Source organism: Thunnus maccoyii, chromosome 16 (genome assembly GCF_910596095.1).
Source record: "Thunnus maccoyii chromosome 16, fThuMac1.1, whole genome shotgun sequence".
NCBI classification, from domain to species: domain Eukaryota; kingdom Metazoa; phylum Chordata; class Actinopteri; order Scombriformes; family Scombridae; genus Thunnus; species Thunnus maccoyii.
In genome coordinates this window covers 1,631,631-1,657,492 of record NC_056548.1, presented here as the reverse complement: position 1 = coordinate 1,657,492, position 25,862 = coordinate 1,631,631, and the positions used below count along the sequence as shown (strand labels likewise).

The 25,862-nt window shown below is 42.3% G+C and overlaps 1 protein-coding gene across 1 annotated transcript in view; it reads right to left on the bottom strand.

Moving 5' to 3' along the window:
- The window catches only part of sptbn5 (spectrin, beta, non-erythrocytic 5), a 61,666-nt gene extending 36,242 nt beyond the window's left edge, over positions 1–25,424 (bottom strand). Inside the window, exons 1-32 of the mRNA XM_042387806.1 lie at positions 25,362–25,424; positions 24,491–24,658; positions 23,722–23,838; positions 22,799–22,953; positions 22,469–22,697; positions 20,256–20,342; positions 20,046–20,153; positions 19,787–19,871; positions 17,947–18,080; positions 17,638–17,858; positions 16,168–16,306; positions 15,482–15,616; positions 15,210–15,298; positions 14,048–14,201; positions 12,822–13,025; positions 11,699–11,905; positions 11,248–11,416; positions 10,111–10,256; positions 9,796–10,005; positions 9,511–9,663; positions 8,164–8,294; positions 7,787–8,038; positions 7,162–7,237; positions 5,487–5,698; positions 4,228–4,477; positions 3,982–4,121; positions 3,685–3,784; positions 2,968–3,138; positions 2,583–2,747; positions 1,514–1,603; positions 1,272–1,408; positions 154–340 (exon numbers count right to left, since the gene is read on the bottom strand). Coding sequence (XP_042243740.1) covers positions 154–340; positions 1,272–1,408; positions 1,514–1,603; positions 2,583–2,747; positions 2,968–3,138; positions 3,685–3,784; positions 3,982–4,121; positions 4,228–4,477; positions 5,487–5,698; positions 7,162–7,237; positions 7,787–8,038; positions 8,164–8,294; positions 9,511–9,663; positions 9,796–10,005; positions 10,111–10,256; positions 11,248–11,416; positions 11,699–11,905; positions 12,822–13,025; positions 14,048–14,201; positions 15,210–15,298; positions 15,482–15,616; positions 16,168–16,306; positions 17,638–17,858; positions 17,947–18,080; positions 19,787–19,871; positions 20,046–20,153; positions 20,256–20,342; positions 22,469–22,697; positions 22,799–22,953; positions 23,722–23,838; positions 24,491–24,658; positions 25,362–25,409 — 4,869 coding nt within the window. The 5' untranslated portion in view covers positions 25,410–25,424. The remainder of the gene's footprint in view (positions 1–153; positions 341–1,271; positions 1,409–1,513; positions 1,604–2,582; positions 2,748–2,967; positions 3,139–3,684; positions 3,785–3,981; positions 4,122–4,227; positions 4,478–5,486; positions 5,699–7,161; positions 7,238–7,786; positions 8,039–8,163; positions 8,295–9,510; positions 9,664–9,795; positions 10,006–10,110; positions 10,257–11,247; positions 11,417–11,698; positions 11,906–12,821; positions 13,026–14,047; positions 14,202–15,209; positions 15,299–15,481; positions 15,617–16,167; positions 16,307–17,637; positions 17,859–17,946; positions 18,081–19,786; positions 19,872–20,045; positions 20,154–20,255; positions 20,343–22,468; positions 22,698–22,798; positions 22,954–23,721; positions 23,839–24,490; positions 24,659–25,361) is intronic.
- Between the last annotated feature and the right edge of the window lie 438 nt (positions 25,425–25,862).

Sequence of the window (25,862 nt, the reverse complement as noted above, 5' to 3'; positions counted from 1 at the left end):
AATTGTTGATGATTTCAAAGTGGATTTGCTGATCCTTAACAACCAGGTCTGGAGATAACTAACTCAGGTTTAAACTGTGATGTCATGTCCTGTATATGAAACAGAGTCAGTCAGCAGATAAAGATAAGCAGTGACCTCTAATCCAGCTGGTACCTTGTGTTTCTGCATGAGGCTGATGGCTCCAGCCAGAGACTTGTCATATCCTGTAGATCCAGATGCAGGAATGTGTTCGGAGATCCAGCTGAGCTCCAGATCCACGTCATGATAAAACCCAAACAGCAGCACTGAGGCCTCCAGCTGAGCGCGACGCAGGTCCAGAGGCTTCTGCAGGGACTTAAACCTGCAGCACAGAATTCAACAAGTCAGTATCATCGTACTTCATCTAACAGCAGAGTTTTAGTGTTCACTTGATTAGAGCTGCAACCAACGGTTATTTTCATGAGTGACTGACCTCTAATGAGTGAAAAATGCTTGTTATAATCTTCATTGTGACGTCTTCAAATGTTTTTTTTTTGTCCAACCAACAAAGAAAAACATTAAAATTCTCACATTTGAAAAGTTGGAACCAGCAAATGTTTGATATTTATTCTTTAAAAATAACTAAAATGATTATTTGATTATTAAAATGGTTGCCAATCAATTTTCTGTTGATGAGTGATCATTTAATTGACCAATCGTTTCAGTTCTACACTGCTACTCTGCTTTATGTAAAGCATTTTGTAATCACCGATCTTGATAAGTGCAGTAAACAAAACTTTATTTTTTATTATAACAGTATCATCAGGATATATTTAAAAACCTGCGCCGTGCCGTGATTCTGGTAAATAATTAATATATAAACTAAAGAGAAGAGGATCAAAGACGGAACCCTGTGGAACTCCTGTTTTAATCTCCAAGAAAGATAATTTCTCAGTGGTCGAGATAACACACTGTTCATGGTTATAAAAGGTAAGTTTTGAACCACAGTAGCATTTTATCAGAAGGTAGATTTGTAAGGTGAGCTATTAAATAAATATACTATTAAAATGTACGATTAAAAAGAAGATTATTATGGTTTAAAACCTTCCGATTCAGAAAAACTGCCACCATCTCATCACCTTTATCAATCAAGGATTTAAATTAATAAAAAGAAAAAGCAATCAGCACTCTCTGTAGAATAATTGACTGAAACAAAATATAATGGATGCAAAAAAGATATATTAACAACACTTTTTTCCAGAATCTTAATTGGTAGAATACTAATTGGCCTGACTGATTATACAGAGACTCACAGATTGAGGTAAGTGTCGGTCTCCTGGAGGATCCTGTGCGAGTCGAAGTGGTTGGAGGCGAGGTGTTTGGCCCTGCTCACAATGGAGTTGATCTTCTCCGCCAGCTCTTTGGCCTCCTGCTCCAGCTGCTGGTGTTCCTGTTGCACAAAAACAAAACAGTTATTGATCACTAACTGGCATCCAACATGCATGGATCCCATATAAAAAAGTAACAGGTGTTATATGAGCCTCAGTCATCTCACCTTCAGCAGCTGTCGGCTGGAACGGAGGTCATGACCTTTGGCAGCGTTGTTCAGCATCCACTGAATAGCCTCGATCTTCAGCTTGGCGTCCTGAAGAGGGAAGAACGACTTTACCGAACTGACTCAGATACTTCCTGTTTCTGTGATTTTCATGTTTTATCATCAAATCATCAGAACAGTCATCTGGAGAAACTCTGAATACATTTCTCATTAAGAAATCTGAATATTTTTACAATATTTAATGACATACAGTTCAGGTTATGTTGTTTATTTGCTTATTTGGTCACTAGTTTACCTTGGTAGTTACTTTATTTACCAAATTATTTAGCTGTTAGTGGGTTAATGAGTTTGCTAATTGACCGGTCAGTCATTTAACCAGGAAATCAGTCTTGTGGTTAATTTATCAAGCTGAATACCAGCGGGTCAGTCAGTCACTCAGTCGTTCAGTTTTGTTAGTCAGTTAGGTAGTTAGAGCTGATTAGTTGCTAAATTAGTCAGTCAGTTGGTTAGTTAACTAGTCATTCTTGGTTAGTTAGTCAGTCAATTAGTTTTGTTAGTTAACCAGTTGGTTTGCCAGTTTATTAGCCAGTCAACCAGGTGAGGTAAGTTAGTAAGGTAGCTAAATTAGTCAGTTATCCAGTTATCAGTCAGTTGGTGAGTCAGCTAGTTTTAGTTAGCAAGTTGTTTAGCCAGTGTGTTTGCTTGTCCGTCAGTTCGCTAGTGGTTTAGTTAGCTGGTTAGTTAACTAAATTAGTCAGCACATTTTCAGTCAGTTGGTGGGTTAGCTAGTAGTTCTAGTAGCAAGTCAGCAAATATTGGTTAGTTAGCTAGTTTGTCAGCTGCTTTGTTAGCCTGTCAGTCTACTGGGTGGTTAGCATTCTGATCAGTTAGCTAAATTAATCAATTTCAGCCACTCACTGAGTCTGTTTTTCTGGCCTTTCAGACAGTCAGTCAGTTTATGTGTTAACTGTTAGATCACTAAGTTAGTCAGACAGACATGTTGACCGGTCAGTTAGTCAGTTATTTTTCTAACTAATCATTGACTCAGTTTGACATGTCAGCGACTGACCTGCAGCAGCTCCATCAGCTGCTCCTGCTGTCCCGCCTGTCTCAGTTTGTCTCCTCTGTCGGCCATCTTGTCCTGTAGTCTCCTCCACCGGCTGCTGAGCTGAGAGGACTTCCTGCTGATGCTCTGACTGCTGTAGTGCTCTTCAGCAAGCATCTCCTGCCCCAACTGCACACACACGCACACACACACACACACACACACACACACATAAACATACACATTTAGGGTATATGTTCACAAAGTGACAGGTCAGTAGTTTAAATGTTCTGTTAGTATGTGTGATTCTTAACATAAAGACTTCCTATTTGTTGCCATAAAGTAGGAAATAACATGAACTACCAGAGAAACAGCTACTATAACTGGGAACCAGTGAGCAGGAGTTTACCTGAACCAGTCGGTCCAGCCAGACCTGGTTGGCCTGCATCTCTTTCTCGGCCGCTTCGTGTCTCTTCAGCTTTTGCAGGATGTTGGTCGGGTCGCGGTACGACTCGTCCTCCGCCACCTTGAACTTCTCCTCCATCCACAGCAGCAGCTCGTCTGCGTCTCTCTGGAACTCCTGCAGCACAAAACATACAGTCTGGTTCACATGTGTGACATGTGTATGTCCATAACAGCTCAAATGTATTAAATATTGTTTAATAAATTACAAATTTGTATTATTTGATTTATCTATTTATGCATGTTTCACCCGCCGCGTTATACGTAGCTTTTTGAATTTATTTTTAGTAAGTTTTGCTTAATTGCATGAGTTTCATGCTCTTGTAGGGATCAAATCTACCACGTCTATGCTGAGAAAGGAAGTTTTATATGTATAAGTGATAGTCTATGTATGCAGGGTCTGCTGGTGAGATTCACACTGAGGTCCAGAGTGATGTTAGCAACATTTCCATCCAAATGTAGCACAGATTTTAAACAAATTTTCAGAAAATCATCAAAAGAAAATGTTGAGAATTAACCTTTTTTTCAGAATTTCTGGTGTTTCCACTCTCTTTTTTTATAGGCCAATTGAAAATGCACATAAAACAGGAGGATGAATTTGTACTTATTGGTCTGCTAGTAAGATACAGGAATCTTTTTAGGAATGATGGTCATGTTGTGATACCTGGTATTTCTTGGAGGCCAGCAGCAGACTCCTCCTCTGTCTGCTGCTCTCGTTCAGCCTCTTGTTGGCCTTCTGGATGCTCCTGCTCCTCTCCTGGATGCTGAAAGATAAACTCAGTATTTTCAAAACAGCATTACCCCAGCGTAAGGCGAAGAGGGCTTATACGTATCAGGTATTATGTGTAAACTTCATTCCTCTAATTATGATTTTCATGTTTTTATTTGCGGTGGTTTTTCTGGTCCTACTGTGAGCTCTGAGTCATATTTCCACATGACTGGACTTTTTCTATTCTCTTACTGTTTTGCAGCGTAATGTTGTTGGCTGATGAGCTCCTCGCTGCGCTCAGTGAAATGATCGACTCGTTGTTCTAAAGCCTTCAGGAGACCTTCCAGCTCTTCCTGTCGACCCAGCAGACTGTGGACGCCGTCCACCGAGTCCTGGATCAATAAACACAAATTATTCATATGTTCTGTGCACTGCTTTCATGTCTTTGTTTAATAATATTGATTGATCAGGAAACATATCAGTGTGAGACGTCCTCACCCCGACGTCTTTGACCCTCAGTCGGGCTTCGTGTCCGGACACCGCCGCCTCGATCCGGTCTCCCTCCTGGTTCAGTTTCTGGAGCTCCACCTCCTGCTCCAAATGCTGCTTCCTACTGGCCCACATCCTGTCCAGCTTGGACCAATCAGCATTGAGATTGTCCAGGGTTTGTTGGATGTCGATGACGCCTGCCTTCCCATTGGAGGAGCCCTGCTGAAGAGATTTCCCCAACGTCTCCATCTCCTTCAGTCTGAGGAAACACAGTGGACATATTCAGCCTGTACAGGTCATTCACACTGTGATCATTACTTTATACTTTTAATTTATAGGAGTAATGAAATAATGGTAATTATATCAATTACAATAATAATTACAGTTAGAGCTGCAATGATTAGACAGAAATAACTGTTTTAGTGTTTTTTAAGCAAAAATACCGAAAATTTACTGGTTCCAGCTTCTCAAATGTGAGATTTTAATCCTTTTCTTGGTCATACATGAAGGTAAAGTGAATATCTTTGGGTTTTGGACTGTTGATCGGACAAAACAAGACATTTAAATATGTAACTTTGGTTGGTGGCAAAGTACCATTTACTGCATTTTATAGACAAAACAATTAATCGTGGAAACAATCATCAGATTAATCGATAATGAAAATAATCATTGGTTGCAGCCCTCATTAAAGCTCAATCTTAATTATTATGATATTGAGCTTGAACATCATATTTGGCTCTTTTAGCTTCACGTTATGGAAGTCCATGGCTGCCAATACTGAAATTTAAAAAAATGTATCAGGTTGAAATTTTGTTTTCCACTTCTTTGCACAAGACATTTGACAAAATTAAAGTTTGAAAACTTCATTAACAAGTTATTATTTTGCAGTGTACTCCTGAACACTGAAGCACTGCTGAAGTAGATGTGAAATGGACTTTTCATTTTCATACATACATACATATATATATATATAAAAAACACCAAAAACAAATTTAAGATTGATTAAATGATTCCAATTTAATATTGGCAGCTATAGACTTCCATATCACCTAAGAAATTGGCCAAATTTGCTTCAACTTTTAGTTTTATATCTTACAAAGTCACTTATTCACAAACATGTTCCTTCTCGTACAGAAGAGTAACAGATATCTTGAGAAAAAAATAAAATTCATAATATTTTCTGTATCTACCAAACATTCAGTCTATAGCTGAAAACCCAGTGTTGTATCATAACATGTGAGCAGCACCTCCTGTCACCTCCTGTTTACCTGCTCCTCTGCTCCTCCATCTCCAGCCGGAGCTCCTGGTGTTGCTCCAGCAGGGCGACGGCGGAGGCCACGTCAGCGGCCGCCTCCTCCTGCAGGAGGCGGTCCTGGACCGAACCCGCCCAGCGCTGCAGCTCCTTGGCCTGCTGCTGGAAGCTCTGCAGCCTGCGGGCCTCCTCCAGGAGGCGCTGTCTCTCTGCAGCCTGATGCTTCACCTGAGTGACAACAGAACAGGAGGACAGTATGACAGTTTGTCCTTTACTGTATTTTGTTTTCAAATAATATCTAAATGTCCAAAACTTGTGACAACAGTGACTAAACTAGTTTGTTCTGTATTTTAAGATCCTTTTAACTTGTTGTGTAAATTCCTTTAAGTATCTTGAAACGTGCTCTATAAATTAAATTATTAAAAGTATTATTATTATTATTATTTAAGTTATTTGACATTTTAAACGCACAATATGTAATTTCAGCCGCTAGGCGTCTCAATCAAAACAACAACAACAGACGGAGTGTGATGACGGTGTGAAGTAGCAAGGGATCATGGGAGTTGTTGTCTTTGTTGTTAAATAACCAGCTTCACCAGGATAGGATTACTCCAGTGTTCATCATTCAGGATGTTTTTACCTGCAGAGGTCTCCTCCTCTCCAGAACAAACGCACACGCAGATTACAGGTAAAAACACTGAATAAAACTGTTTCACCTAAAAAATCAATGTTTCTCCGACGATGTACGGCGACCACCGGACGTCCAGTACGGGCTGTTAGCCGAGCTGCTGCTAACACTTGTTCGGTTTATTTCTCTGATAACTTTAGATCCAGACGTTCGGCCAGTTTCTCCCGGGAGCCGAATTATCCGCAGAGGTCTCCTCCTCTCCAGAAACAAACGTACACGCAGATTAAAATAGTTAAAATACTAATTAAAGCTGTTTCATCTGAAAAATCAATATTCCTCTGACAATGTTTGGTGACCACCGGACTTCCTGGAGGGGCTGTTAGCCGAGCTGCTGCTAACGTTTGTCCAGTTTATTTCTCTGATAACTTAAGATCCAGACGTCCAATGACTAAAATCCTTCTTCCGGTTAAAAGATATAGTTAAAAACCACCTAAATTTATCATGAAAATGTGTCTTAGAACTGAATAAAAGTCCATTTATAACAGTTTGTGTGGAACAACCACAACGCCGATGTATTATCTTGTATGTGTGTAAGTTACTCTTTGGTAGACGCCATTGTAGCGGACAAACACAGCGCCGCCGTATGGATCTGGTGCGTGTTTACTCTTTGGTAGAGGAGGTATGACGCCATCGACAGGCGACCAAATGAAACGGTCCGTTACTTTGATTAAATTACAGATTTCTCTGAGTTTGAAAAGGTTGGAAACATTTGGGATAATGTAAGAACACAACTCAACAACATATATAACACAGGTCTAGTTGTTTTTACACATTTTAATGTGGAATAATTACATATTATAGCTTTAAGGCCAATTTTAGCCTTAAATGATGCAGCTCAGGACATGGTGAGCTCTAATGGGAACACAACGGTAAACAGAGCATGTATACAGGGTCCTGGAGTCGAGGCAGGCTAATGGCCTTCAAGATTTTAGTTTCATTGGTAGAAATATGTATAAGAAAGCACTACAGTGACTCAGTCTGTGATGGTGAAGTGAATCCTCACCTGCTTCAACAGAGCCTCCAGACCCCGAACCTCCTCCATGATGGCTGCGCTCTCCGCTGGACTGCAGTCCTGCTTCCTGTAACGCAGGAAGTGACAAGACTGACTATGATTGACAACTATATTACTCTGTCGTCACTTCATATGGTGAAAATAATAAATATGTTAATTTCAGAGTCGAATCATCAAAGAAGCCAAACAAGTCTGCTGCTTTGAATTTTATAATTCTTCTAAAACTTTTGCTGTTTATCTGTTTTTGGCCCAAAACAGTGAAATTTTTAAACTCACACTGAGAAATTGATGTCATAATATTTACAAGAGAAAATATTTACAGTTTTCTCAGTGAACCTTGTTGGTCGTCTTTTAGATCTTAAATAAAAACTTAGCAGCAAGAATATCTGCCATCAGGTAAAAAAGTTCAACAACCAACAGACACTAAGAAACACAGAATTGATATTAGAAAGAATAATCTATCATTACATTTGGTTCTGAACGAATTTTTCCTATGACATAAAGTTCTTGCATTTAACTTTTATACTTTCACAACACTCTTCAGTTTCCTCCTCTTGGTGCCAACTTTTACAACAACTAATAAACATTGTTTCTACAGTTTAAATCGGACGCCTACATCTTGGCGACGCTCTTCAGGTAGGCGATCTTGCCCTCCAGGGTGTGGATGTCTCTGAGGGCCTGAGCCTGGTTCTTCTCCTCGGCCAGCAGGGTGAAGGAGCTGCAGCCGACGTCCACCGTGTCTAACTGGGACAGCTGACCCTGCAGCTGCGCTTTGGCCTCCTCGCAGCTCTGCAGGAAAGACTGCACGTCTGCCGTACTCAGCAGCTCGTGGCCCTTCTCATCCTTCAACTGCTGGATCCGATCCCACCTGCGGACACGAGAACAGGAGGCATGACCAGACCGGTGGATTCTCGCTAAATTCATCAAAGACGTTTTAATCTCGTAGGTTTTGATGATTTATTTTGATATATTGTTATCTGGTTCTGTTTGTACCTGTTGGAGACCTTCTTCTGTCTGGCCTGGATCTCTCTCTGTTTACTGTGACGGCTCTTCACCAACTCCTCCGCCATTCGGATGATGTCATCCAACTGGCCACGCCCACTCGCCAACTCAGTTAGGAAGTTCTGGATCAGGAAGTCAAAGTCAGTAAAGGATAAATACAACATCCTGACTGTACAAGGTTTCCCATAAAAAGACATAAATCATCAACGTGTTATAGTCCGTCTTTCAAGTTTCCACATCACACTCATGTAAGTTACAAACTGGCTACAAACTAGCTGTGATGTCACAAATCCTGTTCGTAGGTACACGTGTTGAACTGAGATTTAAGGTGAACTCAGAAACGTCTGAGTCCAACTGAAATCAAATTTAGTCTTTTTTGCATTTTTTTATTATTAAAAATGAAGAAAAAAGGTCTTCAAAAATTACATATATGTTCCTTTTTGTCTCAGCTGGCTTTGGGGGGGCGTGTCGGTGTCTGTGTTTGATTGACAGCAGCTGGGGGGGCGTGTCGGTGTCTGTGTTTGATTGACAGCAGCTGGGGGGGCGTGTTGGTGTCTGTGTTTGATTGACAGCAGCTGGGGGGGCGTGTTGGTGTCTGTGTTTGATTGACAGCAGCTGGGGGGGCGTGTTGGTGTCTGTGTTTGATTGACAGCAGCTGGGGGGGCGTGTCGGTGTCTGTGTTTGATTGACAGCAGCTGGGGGGGCGTGTCGGTGTCTGTGTTTGATTGACAGCAGCTAGGGGGCATGTTGATGTCTGTGTTTGATTGACAGTAGCTGGGGGGGCGTGTTGGTGTCTGTGTTTGATTGACAGCAGCTGGGGGGGCGTGTCGGTGTCTGTGTTTGATTGACAGCAGCTGGGGGGGCGTGTCGGTGTCTGTGTTTGATTGACAGCAGCTGGGGGGGGGGGGTGTCGGTGTCTGTGTTTGATTGACAGAAGCTGGGGGGGCATGTCGGTGTCTGTGTTTGATTGACAGCAGCTGGGGGGCGTGTTGGTGTCTGTGTTTGATTGACAGCAGCTGGGGGGCGTGTTGGTGTCTGTGTTTGATTGACAACAACTAGGGGAGCGTGCCAGTGTACAGAGCAGATATGTTGCTGTAGCAGACAAAAAAAAGTTTAATTTCAGTTTTTCAGACTTTAATACATGAGGTGTTTCATGTATCATGCTGGATGAAGTTTTCTTTTTTATATAATTTTATTTGTTGACATATTTCATCCATGCATGTGCTTTGTTCTCCATGATACAAACTAATTTCATCATATAATGTAAATGACACAAAACACCCCATAATGTAAGCATCATATATAAATCTAATATCAATAACTGGATGAAGTTTTCACCTCGTATTTAGCCTGCACTACTCCCAGGTTGTCGGCGTCGGTGCTGAAGGTGTTCAGGACGTTCTCCTTGTCCTCCATCCACGATTCGAACTCCTGGCAGCTGTTGTAGAATCGATGCAGACGCAGCGTCTCCTCCAGACTCCTCGACTTCGACTACAAACACAAACCTGACATGAATCTCAGACAGAAGCTTTTTATTTGTTATAGAAGCTGGTTGAAGTCCATCTTCATCATCACATAGACTCCAGTATTATCAGACTACATTTCCCATGCTGCCCCTCTCACCTTCACCAGGTTGTACAGGGAGTTGTAGTCCTGGTCCAGGCTGGCCTGCGTGTTCTCCACAGTGTCCCTCTGGTACTGCGGGTCCTGCAGCGATGTTGTCTGGATCTCAGACGTGCTGCGACGCATCGAGTGGCTTCGCCTCGGACGACTCACCTTCCTGCTCGGGCTTTCTGGCACACCATTGGTCGAGGCAGGCGAGGTGGGAGGAGTCTACATGAGGGGTTGTTTTAGTGATTAGATTTATTATTGATCTAAAATGACTTTTGAATTTAAAGATGTATGTGTCATTGATCTAATCCAAAGGTTATTGATTACTGATGGTGCGGTGGCTGGCAGCAGGGTCAGGTAGGTCTTGGGGATGAGCTGCTGGTTTCCTCGGTTGTCTCTGGCCTGAACTTGGTCGCCGTCGGGGTCAGTGCTGATGATGGTTACAATCTCATGACGATCCCATGGAAACTGACCTGAAATCAGTTAAAAATCACAATTAACATTTTTCATTTTAAGGATATTCCTGATATTTTAATTAATTTTCTCTACCTGAAGTTAGAGTAGTTCTCTTACTGAACTAAATAAATTTCAACATTCTCAATCAAAAAATTGTCTAAATCCATTAAAAACATGAGCCAAGACATCAAAGGAAATCTCATGTAGAGCCCAAAATAAGGATTATTTTCATTATCGATCGATCTGCTGATTATTTTCTCGATTAACTAATCACATGGTCTATAAAACATTATCATTATAATATCCTGGATGTCATCAAATCTTATTTAATATTTTATCCAATAGTCCAAAACCTCCAAATACTAAATTTACAATCATGTCAAACTAAGAAAAGCAACAAATTCTCGCATTCGAGAGTCTTGAACCAGCAAATATTCAGCATTTTTGATTATCAAAATAGTTGCAGATTAATTTTGTCAATAAACTAATCGATTAATCAAATAATTGTTGTAGGTATAATGTCATAAACTTAGTTATTGTCAGATAGACATAAATTTAACTTTAAGAAATTAAATTTAAATTAAGTTTAAGCTCATATTATCACTGTTGTTATATCGAGCCCTGCTGCTAGCGGCTGGTTATCTTCACCACAACGAGCGTTTACTGACATTTCATATTGTGTTTTGTCATGTCGGAGGACGCGCTGTGCTGTCAGTGGTAACTGTGCGCGCTTATTATTATTATGTGGACAGATCATCAAATACAAACTCAAAGGCTTCGAAAGACGTGGCGTCGCTTCAGAGGAAAGGACGCCTCATCTCACTAAAACCATATTTCCTAAATTTCCCTCGCGTCCTACGTGGGAGGGACTACGACGTGAAGATAACAAGGAAGGAAACAAGGACACACTGAAGACAAATGAGAATCAGCCTTTGAACACAGCTGCAGTATTTCCCATCATCCTCTGCTGCTGCATCAAAGTGACACAGAGCAGACCTCCGTTAGTACCTCGGCTGTATCTGAAGCGGATCTTGGCCTTCTTCTCGTCACTCTTGGGGGGAGGGCTCACAAGGCCCCTCCCACCCCTGGCGCTGGGTGGTGATGTCATCGCCCCTGGTCCCTCCTCCTCGCCAGATGAGTCGCTGTACTGGATCATATTACTCTGCTGAGGTTCCGCCTACACAGGAAGAGGAAACAACAGCCGAGTTTGAGTTTTGTTATCGATCGAATGCTCACAGAATCAGTCCAGAGTTTCAAAAGAAGAAACAAACACGTGACTTTAAACCTTGAAGGACAGTTCCCAGTGTTCCCAGTGTGTTAAACCAGCAGTCAGGTGTCCGTATGAGCAGTGAAAGAGGTTTTCCACGCTGTAATCATTCCTCCTGTTCATACTGGATATTAAAGATCCCTGATGACGTCTTGATAAAGAATAAACAGGATGTAAAGTCTGTATACTCACCGTCAGAGCTGTTAGCTGCGCCGCGCTCCTCGCCTGCTCCGACAGTCTCTTTATCTCGGAGGCGTAGGCCGCCATCTCTTTCTCCAACCGCAGGTGGCGCTGCAGCAGCGCCGCCGTGCTCGACTCATTCTTCCCATGATCCTCGCTGGTCAGCAGCGGCTTCCTGTCGCCCAGCCAGGAGTTTGCCTCCGCCACATCTGCAAAGTACTGGAAGAGGAAACGTCGTTACCGAGTCGTCTAAACTGTCTCAAACTAAGATCTGAAGAAACCACAACAAAGACCTGAGTGTGGATGTGATTTATGGAAGAAACGTGGAGAAAAACATTAGTATAATCATTGAGGACACTTTCCTAATAAAACATGACAGAATAAATCCTCACTGAGCCAACGGAAGTTCTGATCAATGTGTTTATTTCGTAAGAATATTTCTGAAAGGAAGTGAAACACTAAACTTTTTGTTTTTCTGTCGAAGAGGAAGTTGAGATCAATAGTTTAGCTACAATGATAAGCTATTGATCCCAATGCTTTAATTTTCTAATTAAACTGGAGTTATTGTATTGTTACTGTAGTAAAATATTAAAGGAACTATAGTCAACAAGGTTTTAATTACAGTAAATTACAGTTAATATTAAGTATTGACTGGCCTGTTTGTTTCTTCTTCTTTGGTTCCTCTTTCCTTCCTGTTTTGTTGCTCTTTATGGACCTGCTTGTACCTGGCATTTGTCCTTGTTTACCTGTTTGATATTGTTTACCTGTTTGATATCGTTTACCTGTTGGGTATTGTCTCGTTGTTTACCTGTTTGATATTGTTTACCTGTTTGATATTTTTACCTGTTGGGTATTGTTTACCTGTTTGATATTGTTTACCTGTTGGGTATTGTTTACCTGTTGGGTATTGTCTCGTTGTTTACCTGTTTGATATTGTTTACCTGTTGGGTATTGTTTACCTGTTTGATATTGTTTACCTGTTGGGTATTGTTTACCTGTTGGGTATTGTCTCCTTGTTTACCTGTTGGGTATTGTTTACCTGTTGGGTATTGTCTCGTTGTTTACCTGTTTGATATTGTCTCGTTGTTTACCTGTTGGGTATTGTTTACCTGTTGGGTATTGTCTCGTTGTTTACCTGTTTGATGGCGGCGGCAGCCTGCAGTCTGTCGCGGCGTCCCGTCACCTGCTCGGTCAGGTGGTTCCACTGCTTCTTCAGGGTTCTGATCCACTTGTTGACGGCTCGCTGGTCCACCTGACTCTGCTTCGACAGCAGATCCTGACCTCGACCCAGAACTCCCCGGTACAGAGACTCCTGGGCCTGGAGCTCCGCCTCCAGCGCCTGCAATCAGATTCATTCATTAACTTTACAGGTTTCTAAAATCATTTCACAGCATCCATCTGCATGTATATAGATCCTGTTAGTTATCACGGGACAATGATATGAAATGATAAATCATTCATTTCAATTACTAATTTGTGTGTTTATAATACCTCGTCTGTTCTCTCAATTTAGTCATTTGTACTCTTGAATTCCTTAATTTGGCCTGTTAACATGAAATATCACCTCCTTCACGTAGCTTCATACTTACTGTAAATGAATGGCGTCAATCAAAACATCCAACTACTAAACTAAGTGTTTTTACTTAAAGTCAAACTAAATTTGTCATATCTGAACTTATATAAATGTATCTTTTCTAAACATGTCTTGACTTACATTAAGTCTTCTTTATCTGTTTTTTTGTCTTAACTACTTCTTTTACCTCATCTTAACTTGTTCCATCTTAACTTACAGTAAAAATTATAAATTATCTTGACTTTAATTAAACTTATCTGAGCTTACCGTATATTATCTTTGCCTCATTTTTTCCTGAAGACGTTTTATAGTTTAAAGGACCAGTGTGTAAGATTTTGTGACATCTAGCACTCTCCCCTTCCAAGCGTGGAGGAGAACCTACGCTGGCCGTGAAACTCACGAAAATGAAAACTCTCTAGAGCCAGTGTTTAGTTTGTCCGTTCTAGGCTACTGTAGAAATATGGTGATGCAACATGGCGGGCTCTGTGGAAGAGGACCTGCTCTTTATGTAGATATAAAGGGTTCATTCTAAGCTAACGAAAACACAATGATTCTTATTTTCAATTAATTATAGACTAATTAAAACATACTTTATATATTATATTTCATTTCTTCTAGTATTTCTGCCACTAGATCCCCCTAAATCTTACACACTGGTTCTTTAAAGCAATAAATCATTTTTTTGATTTATCAAAAATCTTCCCAACATGGCCTCCACAGTGTGTGTGTGTGTGTGTGTGTGTGTGTGTGTGTGTGTGTGTGTGTGTGTGTGTACTTGTGAGGTTCACCTTGTGTTTGTGTTGAGCCAGCTGGATGTGGTTGAGGTCTCGTCCCAGTCCGGCCGTCTGCAGCCTCAGCCAGCGTTCATACAGCCAGGCCTCCAACTCCTCACAGTCATGGAAGAACTCAAACAGCCTCAACTGAGACTCCAGCTGTCTCCTCCTGACAGAGGAGAGGAGGAGGAGAAACAGGAGAGGAGAGGAGGAGGAGAAACAGGAGAGAAGAGGAGAGGAGAGGAGAGAGGAGGAGAGGAGAGGAGAAGAAGAACCAGGAGAGGAGAGGAGAGGAGGGGAGAAGAAGAACCAGGAGAGGAGAGGAGAGGAGAAGAAGAAACAGAAGAGAGGAGAGGAGAAGAAGAACCAGGAGAGGAGAGGAGAAGAAGAAACAGAAGAGAGGAGAAGAAGAAACAGGAGAGGAGAGGAGAGGAGAGAAGAGGAGAAGAAACAGGAGAGGAGAGGAGAGGAGAGGAGAGGAGAGGAGAGGAGAGGAGAGGAGAGGAGAGGAGAGGAGAGGAGAGGAGAGGAGAGAAGAGGAGAAGAAACAGGAGAGGAGAGGAGAGGAGAGGAGAGGAGAGGAGAGGAGAGGAGAAGAAGAAACAGGAGAGGAGAGGAGAGGAGAAGAAGAAACAGAAGAGAGGAGAAGAAGAAACAGGAGAGGAGAGGAGAGGAGAGAAGAGGAGAAGAAGAAACAGGAGAGGAGAGGAGAGGAGAAGAAGAAACAGAAGAAGAGAGGAGAAGAAGAAACAGGAGAGGAGAGGAGAGACGAGGAAACAAGAGAGGAGATGAAGAAAAGGAGAAGAGGATGACAAATTGATGGAAACAAGGAGGGAGAGAACAGTAAAGAGAACGAGTGAGAGTGACGGGGAAGGAGAAGAAGGAGATGAGAAGAAGAGCACAACAAAGAAAGAAAGAGAGAAGGAGTTAGAGAGACAGTGACGAGGAGAGAGGGAGTAAGACAGAGAAACAGAGATGATAAAAGAAGAGAAATGGAGGAGGAGACGATGAAAGGAGAACAGGCAGAGGTGGTAAAGTAGAGAGAGGTAGAATCAAAAAAATGGAAAGAAAGATGGGAAGGAGAAAGATGGAGGTGTAAAGGAGTTATATATTCATATCTGTTGTTTGGTAAATAACTTCCATCAGCAGCTATAAAAAGGTGAAATCAGAAACTCACCTGTTGCTGCTGAGGGACACCAGAGATTTGTACTGAGCGTCCAGAGCTCTCACTCTGCTCTGAATCTGCTGACCGTCCCTCACTTTTCCCTGACAGAGGACAGAGAGAGAGAGAGAGAGAGAGAGAGAGAGAGAGAGAGAGAGAGAGAGAGAGAGAGAGAGAGAGAGAGAGAGAGAGAGAGAGAGAGAGAGAGAGAGAGAGAGAGAGAGTCAGCTCACCCATGATGTATATCTTAAATTCCCCTGTGGGACGATCATTACTAAATATCGTACCTTCAGCGCGGTGCTGCTGATGGTGTTGATCGTTTCACCGTGAGCTGAGATCTGAGCTTCCAGGAGATCCTGTTTCTGGAGGAGAGACTCCACCTCGGCCAGCTGTTTCCCCAGCTCAGAAGCACCGGCCTGGGACTGGAGACAGAGCGAGGGGGGGGAACGGATGGAAGGATAGAGGACAGCTAGTAAGATGAATCATCGTTGTATTGCAAGTGCTGAAAACTAATGTACAGGATGAGCACACGCATCATAACCTTAAGAGGGTCTCTGCAGGGTCCAGGATTAAATTTCAGACCTTTTTAACACCACATAAAATGCATTTTAATATAATTTCCCCTTTTTTGTGGACATTAGCCAGGTTTCCATTCGCATGTAGCACAAATTTTAACCAAACGTTTGTTTCCATCCACTGCTGTTGTGTGAATATCAGCAGATAAACAGCAGGTGGCGCTAATTCTCCAGTTGGTGCCATTAAACCGTTGCAGAAGAAGAAGAGACACAACGAGACAACGTAATTAAAAGAGCAGCAAAGTTCAAACGATGGAAAACATGATGGAAATATGACGTTTCCGTTTGTCTCATGTATTCATTTGAGGAAGGTTACAGTCTCCTCATCATCATCACGCTGCACACAGATCTGAACGTTTAATCAGAGTTTCAGTGTAAACACACAGGTGTAAACTCACCTGTAGTTCCTTCAGTTCCTGGGAAACAAGCTCAATGTCTCGGAGGATGCTGAGAGTTTCAACTACATTTCCCAGCAGCCCCCTCTGCTCCTGCAGCTGGTGCAGCACGTCTTTCCATCGCTGGCTAATACTCTCCTCCCTTCAATACACAAAACACACATAAACACACAAATATATACCAGTATTTATAGTGAACACACTGTTCATACAATCTTCAACATACATTTTAGGGCTGTAGTCTGCTGGTCGATTAGTTGGTCGATATGCTCTCGTCCGACTAAATTCTCATTGGTCGAATAACCTCTGTGTTATTTTCATAAGGAGAAAAGTGCTACATCAACAGCTTTCCAGGATTAATCCATTATTTCCTGCGGCGGGAGGGACAGACTAACAAATTACCTGTTTTCACAACTTTGAACTCGCCCAACCTGATGGAGCCTGCTGGGTCTGACTGTACTCAACGTTTACTGAATCTGTGTTTCTCCATAACAACGAGAACTGGTCGCGCGGCTCCGTTAAGGAGTATGTTTGCGTAGCGAGCGGGAAAGAGCGAGGGGCGGAGAAGTGACGGTGGATGTGAGCGGAGCAGAGGAAAAGGTTAGTAGTAAGTTGTCAGTCTGGCAGTAAATGTACAGTACAGACTACAGTGTGTCAGTTAATAAATGCTAAAAAGTCACGTCTGTTGTTTCCCCAAATGCTGGAAAAGTGAAGGGGGTTAGCTCCAGAGTTAGCAACCCCCCGACTAATCGATTAGTTGAAGATTATGTACGATTTTAGTCGACCAAGATTTTCTTTGGTTGACTACAGCCCTAATATATTTAGTTGTGTCTTTGTTTGAAACAAGTTTGGATTTGAAAAGAGCTCATTATAGAGAGTTAGACAGATTCAGAACTACACAGCAACCACTGCCATCAATTCTCAAAGTGCCAGAGTTTTATTGACGGTGGGTCTGTGTTGAAAAATTTCAAAGTGCAACAACTAGAAATAATCAGTAAATGAGAACAGGATTAGTGGTTGAGTATGAAATGACTCTGTTGTTGTACTGATTAAATTAGTGCTGTAGAAATGGACATTATACTGAATTTATCAAGAAAACAGGTCAACAGGAAGTGTTGAGTTTGCATCAACAGCAGATTAATACAGGAGCAAATCAGATATCTGGGAGGCTCCTTACTAAAAAATAAACCCTTAAAGAACAGGGTTTTATAAGCAGTTCCAGTAAAAAAAAAGCCCCGGCCTTAACCGATAATTTGTGGAATATCACACTGTATCATCAGCAAAGAGTCAGACGCTGCCACTCCCTAAGAGAATATTATTATAATTTATTTATCTATCGTCTTAAAACTACTACAGTTGCCTCCTATAGTTCCTGCTGACTGACTCTAACCCAGGTCACACCTCCAGGTCCCACGCCTTCATTTCTCCAGCTCATGGAGGTCATAGCGGCTCATTCTGAAGGCGCTCTCTCACCTCCTGATGACCTGCTGTTTGCTGTGGTAGTTTCCTCTTTCGATGGTCTTGGCCATGTCTCTGAGAGCGGAGAAGCGCGGCTCTCTGGCCAGAGCGTCGGTGGCCAGGGCCTCCAGACGCCGGCCGGCGGCCTGAGCTTCCTCCAGCGTGGACAGACCTCTGACGTCCTGCCTCCGGATCAGACGCAGCGTGTCCTCCAGATACCCCTCCCTCAGGGCGGCCTGGGAAACCCCGGAGCAAAGTTGATTGAATTCTGGACACAGGAAATACAATCTCTGCCTCTGTTTTTGAAGTGTTTGATGTGGTTACCTTTCTCCCAAACTTCTGGGCGAGCTGCTCCAGGTTCTCCAGGCGAAGCAGCGCCTCCTGCAGGGCTCGTTCTCGCTCGTGTTCGGCTCTCTCCAGCAAAACCCAACTCTTCTCTATGTCGCTGAGAGTTTTACCTTCACAAAAACACACAAAACACCACGTTACAAAATGTAGAAAATGTGTTATTATTAGGGATGCACAATATTATTGGCACGTCATCGGTATCAATAAAAGCTCTAAAATGAAATATCGGCATCGGCAAATTCTGCCGATTATGAGAGGCCGATATGTCGCCAATCTGCTCCGCCGCCTGACTGCGCTTCCCTCGGTGGACTGTATCATCCCGACGGTCCCGGTGTTTCCTCCGCAGGCTCCACTTCACTCAAGCTGCCCGCAGAGGCTAGCTGGCTGCAATTCCCTCCGGTCATTCTGCGGCTAACGCTCCGCTAGCCTCCCAGCTAACGTTAGCCTCGGCTCTCCATGTGGATCCAACCGGAGCACCGAGCCCCGGTTTGTTATTCAGGTTAAAGTGGGAAGCAGCAGCAGCTGGTCTGACGGGCGGCTGAGTGAAGTGGAGCCTGCGGAGGAAACACCGGGACCATCAGGGTGAAACAGTCCATCGAGGAGCTGCTGTGTTCGGCTGCACAGATAAGAAACACCTCGGCTGACAGGATGTACCACTCTGTTTGGAAGAAAAACTTCTTCTTCTTTTTGGTTTATTCCGGCGGTTGGCAACCAGCGTATTAGGTGCATTACCGCCACCTTCTGGTCCGGAGTGTGGACCAGAGATTAAATCCTACACATTAATCCTGTCTGTCTAATAAACTCAATGAAAACTCTACTGCTGCTCCCACTTGGCAGGTTCATTAAAGTTTTAATGCTGAGCTCCTGAACTCCAGTCTTCCTCAGTTCTTCCTTCATATATTGTCTTTATTGATCATACTTAGTACAATCTATGCTTGCATAATAGTCTCCACAGCCAGCTGGAAAAAAATATGCGCATATATTGGTATCGGCATTAATCGGCCACAATGAGTTGGAAATATCGGCAAAAAATCCAATATCATGCATCCCTAGTTCTTACAGAAGGCAACAGAAGTTCTCCTGTGATCCCAAAGTCACTTTCTATGATTATAGAAAATTAGCTTTTTAAAAACATCTGATTCATGCCGTCCTCATGTACGTGTATTAGCAGATGTATTATTTTGAAAGTTCTTTTTTAAATCTTACGAGCGTCAGTCACATCACTCTCATGGAGGATGTTGGTGATGATGATGATGGTGAAAATGGTCAAGTCAATTTTTATTTGTATAGCCCAGTATGACCAATCCTAAATTTGACTCAGAGGGTTTATTTGATATTGATGACTGTTGTTGTTGTTATATATACAAATGTATTCATATATATTCATTATTAGTGTTTTACTTTAACCTGTTCAGTGACATTTTCCCCCCTGTGGGACACTTCAGCCTTGGATGCATTATTTTCAGGACCACTTATACTTATTCTGACTTTTTGATTTATCTTTCAAATGAGATGAGGGTTATGACTGTAATCCAAAGGGTTGAAGAACAGTAAACTTCTTATTTTCGTGCTTGTGCACAAAAACATGGTGCCTGATAAGAGGTTTGTTTAAATTGTCTGTTCTTTTCTGTCTTTGAGCAACCTTTGTATGAAAGCTTCTATAAAAAATAAAGTTTATTATCATATCATTATAATTATTAAGTTCAATTTTATACAAGTCAAACCCACAAATGACCACATAGAGGGGAAAAAGCAATGTGAGAGTAAAAAGAGTTTTTTTCTGTTAGATTGTGATTGATTAAATTGTGTTCTCTACCTTCTGGAGGATTGTAAGCCCATTGGTTGTTGGCTGCCAGCTGAGTCTTCAGACTGAACAGGTGAGCTTCGATCGCCCCACGCTCCTGGAAAGAAACGGAGAGAAAGAGAGAGACGCTGACATCTCCATGAGCAGAAATCTGTCAGGTTATTTTATCCACACAGCAAGAGTGCTTCAAAAACAAGGTTTAACCTGAACTCCTGGGAGATCAATCAAGTTGAATAAATGAATCAAGTTGAATAAATAAGTGACGTCTCACCTGGTATTTGGGAGGTTTCTCCACAGTTCTGTAGGTCTTGAAAGCCGTAACCAGCGTCTGCATCTCCCTCAGAGAGTTTGGGAATCTTCTGTCATTCAGCTGCACCACCTTCAATCAATCAATCAATCATGAGTCAGTCAATAATCAATGAGTTTAAACTTTATTTCACTGATGACATCAGATCAGGACTTTGTTTGTTGTTTTTATTACCTTGGTTTTGATCCAGTGAAGCAGATCTGAGACCATTCTGTCATACTGGACTTTCATGTCATCCAGTTCCTTCAGCATCCCGACAATCTGAGGAGACAATGTGGAAAACAGAGAGAAAGATTCTGCATTATTCTGCTGCCTCGATACTGTGCAGCTCACTACTGTTATATATATAGACACACACACTAGAGAGAGAGAGAGAGAGAGAGAGAGAGAGAGAGAGAGAGAGAGAGAGAGAGAGAGAAAGAGAGCACACACACATATATATATATATAACACTTCCCCATATTTAGCATTTATATGCCGTATATAAACTTTTAATAAATGTTGATTCATTTTTTATATTGTCTTTTTATACATGTTGCTTTGTTTTTCTTTTATCTTGTGTTTAAGTATCCATGATATGAATATAAACACTTTTTTAAGGCAGTTATTTCAACTTGCTTATAAGTAAAGTCCCCCGCAGTTGTGTGTGTTGTAACTCTGTGAGCAGGTGACTTCCTGTCAGTGTAATCCAGCTGACTGACTGACACAGAGTGCAGAGGCTGCTGGATTAAACTATATAGACCAACAGATGGACAGCAAAGAGCCAATCATCAGAGAGGAGGCTCCTCTTCAGTCATCTGTTAGTGTGAACTGTCTGTGGATGAGGAAATGTAAACACTACCAGCAGGCTGTTGCTGCACTTCTCACTCAGGCCTGCAGGGGGCAGAACAGCCCACAGTTTGGACTAAAATGAAATGTGAGTTTGTGCATTTCTATTTTAAAGTCGACCAAATTCAATCTTAGACTTTGGGATCAGGGACATTTGTCTTTTCAAAGGGTTGTTGAAGTGTTAAAACTTGATTTTACAGTTAATAAATTAGTTGTATTATAAGATTGGATGCACTTTAATACCTTTTTCATTATCGCCAAAGAATGATGGAAAACCAGCAGGAGCAACAATTATTTAATAAGCACATGTATTGACATTTTGTCAGCACTTCTCAGCTCTATATAACAATAATTCCTTAAGTAATTAATCAATTAATGTGATCTTGACCCAGATAAGAAGCAGATAGATGGATGGATGGATTGGCCAATTACAAAATATAATAACGTTTAAAGCATCCATGCAGCTCCTCTCGGCTTTACGGAGCTTTATAGTGAGTTTCAGTTCATTGTTTATCTGTCCGGCTGCAACTTTTACTGTTCTGGTTCACTCTCAGCGTCTCTCATAGCGTCGTTTTCAGAGAGAAAAAGCTGTAAAAAGCCGCTGTACACTACCTGCTCAGCAGCAAACAGACACAGTTAGCTGTAGACTAGCTGGTGAACATAGTGGAGCATTTAGCAGCTAAAGAGCCAGATATTTCCCTCAGGAGCTGGTAGAGATCACTATTCACTGTTTCTGATGAAAACTAGTGGACAAAACATCAGTTAACGCAGGTTTAAGTTGTTAAGTTTCTCCTTCTTATGTGTCTGTGCAGCATATTATAACCTGTTTTTTCATGTGTGATATATAAACAGGAAATATAATATGAAATATAACACATTAATGACATTTTCAGTCTATAAATTGTAATAAAATAGTGACCAATTTTGTCTGACCAGTTCAAAACCCAAATAAAGGTGAATAGTTTACTATCATAGAAGACAGTAAATATTCAAATATGACACCAGGAACGAAGTTTGAAGGCGTCTATTTTCTGTTAATCAACTAATTGATTAATTGTCTCAGCTTTAGAGAAGTGCTGGTACACTGTTTCTACCAGCTACACACCGCGGTGAAACTTTCTGTTCATCACCGTGAACACAGAACAGCTCTTCTGTTTAGCCACAAGAGGCCTGTAAGAGTCTTACTTAATATATATGTTGCCTTTTAAAAATGAATTTAACTGTTAACAGCCAGCAGATAATATTTACTACAAAGTTCTTGCACTCCAGAAATCAACTGATCAATTTCATCAATAAAAAGATCAGGAACTTCCAGAATATGAATGTGTTTTGTAGAATCTGAGCTGCATTTAAACTTTGAACAACCTGCTTTTGTTTTCAGAGTTTAAACTATTTTTAAAGTTATTTCTGATGCAGCGTCCAACAAAACTGCAACATACAGACCAAAGTTCAGTCGATAAAATCCACAGTGATCATGTTGTGAAGTAATTGAACTGTATTTGAGCACTGATGTGTCGTTGTGGAGGAGTATCTGAGGGGTGTAACTGAGTGTCTCAGACCTTGGCGATCCTCTTCTGGACCGTCTGTCCCTGCTTCATCTTGGAGAAGTAGTGGTAGTACAGCGACACGTAGGTCATGATGGACTTCTCGTCCGGGTGAGGGACCACCATGTCCTCCACCTCCAGCAGCTGCATGATGCCGAACTCCCGCTCCGCCAGCTGGAAGGCGTGCTCCAGGTTACGCCCGGGCTCGTCGCCATGGAGACGGCGGTAGTCAAACAGGTCGGGGCTGGGATGGAGAAGGAGAGTGAGGCAGAGGATGCAGAGGATGGAGAGGATTGGATGAAGGATAGGAATAAGTGTGTGTGTGTGTGTGTGTGTGTGTGTTACCGGTGTGCGTGGATGAGGGCGTTGAAGGCAAGTCCGTCCCTCCAGCTGGAGGAGAAGTCCTGCACGCTGACGCCGTCGTAGCCCGCCGTTTTCCTCTGACACCAGATCAGCAGAGCTTCCTTCGCCGAGCGATGAGCCACGCTGCCTCCGCCAGCCTGAGAGGAAGGAGGAGGAAGAGGAGGAGGGAAACAGGAGGAGACGGGGAAGGAGACAAGAGAAGGTGAAGAAGTAACAAACAAATCAGAAGAAAGGAAAAGGAGCAGAAAAAGGAACAGATAAAGAGAGGAGAGGAGAGGAAAGGAAAGGAAAGGAAAGGAAAGGAAAGGAAAGGAAAGGAAAGGAAAGGAAAGAGGAGAGGAGGAGAGGAGAGGAAAGGAAAGAAGAGGAAAGGAAAGGAAAGGAAAGGAAAGGAAAGGAAAGGAAAGAAAAGGAAAGAAAAGGAAAGGAAAGAGGAGAGGAGGAGGGGAGAGGAGAGGAAAGGAAAGAAAAGGAAAGAAAAGGAAAGAAGAGAAAATGAAAGGAAAGGAAAGAATCAGAAAGAAGTGGAAAAATAAGGAAAGGAGAGAGGGAAAGGACAGAGAAGAGGAGGAGAAGACAGGAGAGGAGACAAGAGGACAGAAAAGAAAACAAAAAGGTTGGAAAGAAAGAAAAGTGAGCAGAATAAAAGCAGAGTGAGGAAGGAAGGAAGGAAGGGGAAATGAAGAGAAGACAGAAAGAGGGAAAGAAGACAAGAAGAGGAGAAACAGACGACCAGCAAAGAAAGAGGAAAGAAAGAAGAGAGGTGAACATGATGTTGGATTCATTTCATTAAATAAAATTTACATTTGTCATTTAATTTCAGCTCACATGTTTTTTAATCACATAAAGACAACAGTAAGATTAAAATCTTTATATTTGTGCAGGTTGTGGGTTTGATTCCCGACCTCTTCCAGGTTGATGGGTCCGATCTGGAACCTGAGGATGATGATCCACAGCAGACCCAGAATCAGCGTCCGGTCCCCGTCCACCACATTCTCTGGACCAATCAGATCCACCCGAATCTGACGGGGTAGAGCAGTGAGCAGTGATTGGTTAGTCGACTCTGAACATCACTCCACTAAAAAACTCAACAGAGAAAAGAAAACCTGCCAGACATCGTCTTATATTTATGTTAGTGTGTGTTTTAACTGTGACCTGCCAGTAAAAAGGAGCTTTAACTAAAATTTAAAAGGATGGTTCACAATCTTTAAAGTCTGTCTTAAACCAGCAGTCAGGTGTCCATATGAACAGTGTAAGTTGAATACTGGACCACAATTGGCTCCAAACTATTTGTGATGTCACAAATCCTGCTGCTGGTACGTCCAGGTGTTAAACTAAGATTTAAAATGAACTCAGAGAAACTTTCCAACTTTAACAGATTAATGTAAAAACAAACTCTGCACGTACATCATTCTGTACAGAGAAGAGAACAAACATCCAACTGAAGGAACAAGAGGAAACAGGAGGAGCAGAAAGAAAGATGTAACACACAGATGTCAACACAAGATGGAGCCATATACAGTCTATTAAATACAGACACTCCTCCTTTATCAGGAGTTTATTTAGCCGCACATGTCTGATAACAGTTATCAGGGTGTTGGCCCTGACACACCTGCAGCTCAATAAACTGTTATGAGATAACAGCTGACTGGACTCTCTGACACAGTAAGTTACCTTGGTTTTGAGGAAGCTGATGGCGATGCTGTTGTTCTCCAGGCAGTGGACCCTCAGCTTTCGTCGGCTGGGCGGCGGCAGCGTGTGGTTGGAGATGAGCTCCAGCAGACGGATTAGAACAACCCCGGTCTTCAGCTCCGTGTAGACGTCAGTCAGATCCAGCTTCTCCTGCAGGACACCAGGACAGTTTAGGACAGACAGCTCATCACCCCAAACCAGCCTTTTAACCACAGAGCTGTGTCCAACTTCTGCTGTCATGAATCTCATTTAAGAAAATCATAGACTGTATAAAAGTAATATACGAAGCCACCGCGACGTCGCCCGTTGGTTTGTGGACTCCCATTGTGAAGCATGGATGTATAAAGAGAACTTTCTACATTCTTTGTTCTCTTTATACATCCATGTTTTGAAGCCTCAGTTTGGAATTTTGACCGTCGTCATCTTGGATTTTTGGAGCCGGAAGTGAGGGTGGAGCTGACGCTAATGCTAGCTGCTAGCAAGCCTGGATAGAACAGTGCATTCACAGTCTATCTTAAGTGTGATAATGCTAATGCTAATTTTCGCTAGCGAGAAACGGGCTTAAGACCATTAAAAGAAAATGTACTCACCGGGAAAAACAGAACATCTGACCCCTCAGAGGGTCTTTTAGTACAACCAAACACTGGACAAGACTTTTCAGACAACCAAAATGTTACAATTAACGTTCATGAGCTGAAAACACACTGAAATAACGACGGCTACGCCTCATGAATGTATAAGAGTGCTCTTATAATACATCCATGCTACGCCTATACTCTGTGAATCTGGGGTTACTTCATGGTTACGTTCATAGACTGTATATAAATATGGACGACGCGTCGCCGCTTCCTACCGCTGTGCAAAAGTGAAGCCAAAATATCTCCTTTCCGGGAGCTGCCATCTTGCTTGTGTGACGTCATTTGGAGCAAGAGAGCGCGCAGTAGAGTCGGGCGGCGGGATAACGGCCCACGGAACACGCCCCCTCAGCCGTCCCGCTGCCTGACGGAGGTTTGAGAGCGGCTGTCACAGCTGTCAATCATGACTTAACCCCCCCACCCCCTTCTATATCGTCAAATAACTAATTACAAACAAATTTACAAGAAAAATTAGCACTTGAACAAACATCAGCATGATAAGAACTACCTGAAATGACAGAAACCATCTTTGAGAAAAATGTATTTGATGTATACTTTGATGTTTTAGTTTGGCTCATGTCCCATCCACTAACATGGAGGGGGCGGGACTTATGACCTATACTGCAGCCAGCCACTAGGGGGCGATCGAGATGCTTTGGCTTCACTTTTGGGGAGCTGTCATGATAGTTCATCTTTTTATACAGTCTATGGTTACGTTA